Below are 4,523 nucleotides of genomic sequence, written 5' to 3' on the forward strand. Positions count from 1 at the left end.
CAGTTGAAGACTACCTCTTTTGTCTCTCTTCCTCCACTTGCCCTGTTTGGCACAAGGCATTACAGCAAGGAGATGTAGATTGCGAGTCTTTGAACCCATCGCTTTCCTCTATAAATATGTGCCACTAATCTTTGCAGCACCAACTAAGGTCTCTGGGATCCATCAATGGCGGTGGCTTAGCTTCTCTGCCTTCCCTGCTCGCTTTCTTCAAGGTACCACGCAATTTGACGTTGCGGATTCTTTTGGGCGTTCGTAAACTATGTGTTCTTCAGTTTATGTAGATTCGCGAGGCAATTAGTTTAGGGCGTTTGGCGATTTGAGTTTCCTCCAATTTAAGGTTCGAGCAAACATAACACGTAGCACATTTCTCATTCTTCGCTGCACAGTGGTCAAAGGAACCAGCGAAATCTTCTTGCGCAGGATCTCTCTGTTTCCAATGAGAAGATAAGTTGTCTGCTAATAGTTCATGGAGAAAGAAAGATTTCAAGTAGACTTGGGATAAAGACACAGAGAAACATATAAGAAGAAGTGAGCACTTAGAGGGGTGGCGAGTTGTCGAGGGTTGTGCGTCCCCCCTATTCCGCGGCTCCAAAACCGGCTTTTAATGGTGTCGGGGGTGAGCAAATGAATGAGAAGAAGTGAAGGTAACGCCTTCGGCCTCTGTACGAGCCATGTGAACACTCCTCTGATATCAGTACCCTTCCTTCCATCTTCGATCTCTTGCAGTATTCTTAAGCAAAACGAAGAAGAAAGGCCACCGCGTCTCTGTAGAAAGAAACACATCTCAGTATGATTTCATTCTGAGTTCTCCTGATTTGCTTAATCTCCTTCCTTTCAGGCTCCGAAGCCTATTCGGAGATTTGTAGCTCCATTGGATTCTTCTTCGCCATTGTGTATGACTCTGCTACCTTCATTTTCGTGAATACATGCCTTCTGTGGATGATCCCTTACTAGTTCAAATGGTAATGGTTAATCTCATAGCTTGTACCAAAGATTCTTTAAGACACAGCAGCAGAAACCAGTGTTCGCTCCATGAGCTGGAAATTACTGGGAGCCAGTGAAGATACTTTCCTCTCACCTAGATTCCATGCATAAAATCTTTCCATTCCGATTTTAGTATGAATTTTTTACTTAATAATTCTTTCCTTCGTACGTTGATTGCCCAAAAAGAGCTCTAAGTTTTCGGAATTCCTATATTTGCACCTTTTTCTTCCTCTCGCTTATAACATAATTCGTATACATAAGGTATTATTTAGCTACTAATTTCCTAAAAGAGACTAATCAATAGCGACTTTCTGTGCTCATCATGATTTGTCTCCCGTTTCAGATCTCCCACTGCTCTCAAGATCGCTGCTTTGATAGGGGATTATTACGGGGTCCAAACACGAGAAGCGGAGACTTGTTGGAGGGGATGCTCAACGACTATGTCGCTGGCAAGTCTTCGGCCAAGATGAGGGCTCCTAAGATTGCCTCCTCTAGCCTTGTTGCGACGCTCACCTGCCTCCAGTTCGCCTTCGCCATGTACGCCACCTTCCTCCTCTACTACATGAGCCCCTCCGTCGACCTGCGCAGCAAGGCGGACTTCTCCTGGGCCACCCGCATCGCCCAGCACTGGAAGCAATTCATCGGCCACCCGCATGTGATGTCGAGCATCCAAGACATCCCCGCCGTCGTCGACTCGCCCGCTGCGGTCTGCGAGTTCGAACAGATCGATTTCTCGCAGAAGAAATCGGACGACGCACTGATGATCAAGCTGAAGAGGGAGCTCTACGACGAGGTGTTGGCGTTCCAGAAGGCAAACTCGGGGACCGAGTCCCTCGCGGAGCTCACGAGGATGAAGTCCAAGTGGAGCCGCGGCGGCCCCAACATCCCCAAGATCACTGTGATCTTGAACCATTTCAAGAGGAAGACGCTGTGTGCTCAGCTGGATTCGTTGCTGAACCAGACACTGCCGTTTCATCATCTCTGGGTGCTCTCTTTCGGTAGCCCAAACGAGGTCTCACTGAAAAGAATCGTGGAGAGCTACAACAATTCGAGGATCAGCTTCATCAGTTCAAGCTACGACTTCAAGTACTACGGGAGGTTTCAGATGGCCCTACAGACTGAAGCCGACTTCGTGTATATTCTGGATGACGACATGATTCCTGGCAAGAAGATGCTGGAGATACTGTCCCATGTCGGAGGGACAGACAAGTACAGGAACTCGGTTCTCGGCAGCATCGGAAGGATCTTGCCTTTCCGGCAGAAGGACTTCACATTTCCAAGTTACAGGAAGTTCCTGTCTAAGGAAGCAGGACTGTATCTTCCCGATCCTGCTTACGATATCACCGTCGAAAGGATCGTGCAGGTTGACTTCTTGTCAAGTTCTTGGTTTCTGTCCGCAGATCTCGTCAAGACGTTGTTCGTGGAGACGCCATTTACTTTCATGACCGGTGAAGACTTGCATCTCAGGTTGTTCCTCGCCGTTAACTCTGTGAAGCACAGATACAGACTCAGAGGGTTTTTTGTACAGAATTATACTGCATAGATTCACATAATATTTGCTTTCGTGCAGCTATCAGCTTCGGAAGTACAGAGACGCAGGATCGTACGTGCTGCCCATAGATCCCAGTGACAAGGACACATGGGGTGACAGTGAGCACAGACTCGCATATGTTTCCGAGACCACCGTCATCTTCAAGGATGTTGTCCGAGTCCGGGATGACCAATGGTGGCGTGCCTTGTCCGCCGGTTATGTCACTCAGTGGGCTGCCATGTACCCTCAGAAAATAGACGCTCTGTTCTACGCCCATTCCCTCGGTGAAGTGAGAGCCCTTGCCCCTCTTCTAGAGAAGTTCCGTACGACTGTAGGAAGGAAAGCCTACATCGTCGTCTCCGGTGGGAGTTTCTGCTCTTGCCAAGAAGCTGTGACTGTTCTCAGGTGGCCGGAGAACGTTTGCAGGGAGAGGAGGTTCAAGATCTTCGACCTGGAAATCGGAGCGATCTCAGGGGCGTCTAACTCGGAGGTTCCGGTGGTGCAGGCGGTGTACTCGAGCCTGAAGGGGCTTCTCAAGATCCACAACCCAAGTTTGCTGATCGCAGTCGATGATGTCGATCAAAAAGTGAAGAACGCGCTAAAGATGTCTGCCGAGGGCACTGCAAACGTCACCGCTCTGGTTCTCCTTCCCAGGGCTGCTGTGCCAAAGGTTCTATGGATGGCTGATCTGCGACCGATTGCATTGCCGAGTAAGACCTCTCGATCGCTCACTGTTAGCAGCAGCGTCTGTTCTGGAACTTAGCACTAGATTCATGAGCGTTGCAGGTTGGAACCGGATGCGGATCACTGTGAACGTCATCACCCAGAACCGTGCAACCTCTCTTCGGAGACTTCTCGGATCTCTCCAGAATGCGTATTATCTCGGAGACGAGGTGCGTCTCAGCTTCAGCATGGACAGCAAGGTCGACCAGGAGACGCTCAAGGTGGTCGGGTCCTTTCGATGGGCTCAGGGGCCAAAGTTCATTCGCCGTAGGATCATCCATGGCGGGCTGATCCGAGCCGTGAGCGAGAGCTGGTACCCCTCCGACGACGACGACTTCGGCCTCCTGCTCGAAGATGACATCGAGGTCTCTCCCTACTACTACGTGTGGATCAAGCACGCACTGTTGTCCTACCACTACGACCCCCAAGTCTCCCTCCCGGAGCTCGCATCCATCTCCCTGTACACACCCCGGCTGGTGGAGGTCGTGAAAGAGAGGCCCAAATGGAACGCCACCGAGTTCTTCAAGAAGATCCACCCCAACACACCGTATCTGCACCAGCTCCCCTGCAGTTGGGGGGCCGTGTTCTTCCCCAAGCACTGGAGGGAGTTCTACGCCTACACGAACGCAAGGTTCACCGAGGACGCCAAGCAGAACCCGGTGCAGATCCCCAAGTCGAGGACCAACGGGTGGCAGGCGTCGTGGAAGAAGTTTCTCATCGACATGATGTACCTGCGAGGTTACGTCAGCCTCTACCCCAACTTCCCAAACCAAGCAAGCTTCTCGACCAACCACATGGAGGCCGGCGCGCACATCAGCGCAAAGGAGAACGTGGTGAAGCATAACAAGGAGGACTTCGAGGTGCCATTGATGAAGGCCGAGTTCACCAAGTTGCTACCTGCAGGGAAGCTGCCTCCGGCTAACAGGTTGCCGGTGCTCAACCTGTTCAACCAGGCGGTGTCATTGAAAGCCTTGAAGGCAGCGGGCGCGAAGCTTCGGCAGGATCTGATCAGCTGCGACGAGGCGGAGATCGTGACGGTGGATCACAGCACTGGTTTGCCCAGGAATTGCACGAGGTTCTGAATCACGAGTCTGATGTCAACTTTCTGAAGCTATTTGAAGAAGTTGTATGATTTTTTGGTTCTTTTACGAGGGGCTAAATAGCTAATCTGTCATCACGAAAGAGTGACAATTTGATGATTGCTTTTGATGAATGCCATGACATAGCTATTGCTAAACCGAATCGTCAAGTGTAGATGTGTGTTAACACTTTGATGACAAATCGA

General features: G+C 50.5%; 1 protein-coding gene across 2 annotated transcripts; it reads left to right on the forward strand.

Annotated features, from left to right (window-relative positions):
* LOC135623909 (uncharacterized) lies at nt 1-4,523 on the forward strand. Of its 2 annotated transcripts, none has more exons than XM_065127372.1 (4): nt 1-212; nt 1,328-2,451; nt 2,555-3,225; nt 3,302-4,523. In XM_065127372.1, the coding sequence occupies exons 2-4, from the start codon at nt 1,412-1,414 to the stop codon at nt 4,318-4,320; spliced, it is 2,730 nt and encodes a 909-aa protein (XP_064983444.1). In that variant the 5' UTR covers nt 1-212; nt 1,328-1,411; the 3' UTR covers nt 4,321-4,523. The 2 variants fall into 2 exon arrangements, with proteins under 2 accessions (XP_064983444.1, XP_064983445.1); XM_065127373.1 differs by lacking the exon at nt 1-212 and adding an exon at nt 265-893.

The sequence above is a fragment of the Musa acuminata genome, chromosome BXJ2-9, assembly GCF_036884655.1.
Source record: "Musa acuminata AAA Group cultivar baxijiao chromosome BXJ2-9, Cavendish_Baxijiao_AAA, whole genome shotgun sequence".
Taxonomy (NCBI): domain Eukaryota; kingdom Viridiplantae; phylum Streptophyta; class Magnoliopsida; order Zingiberales; family Musaceae; genus Musa; species Musa acuminata.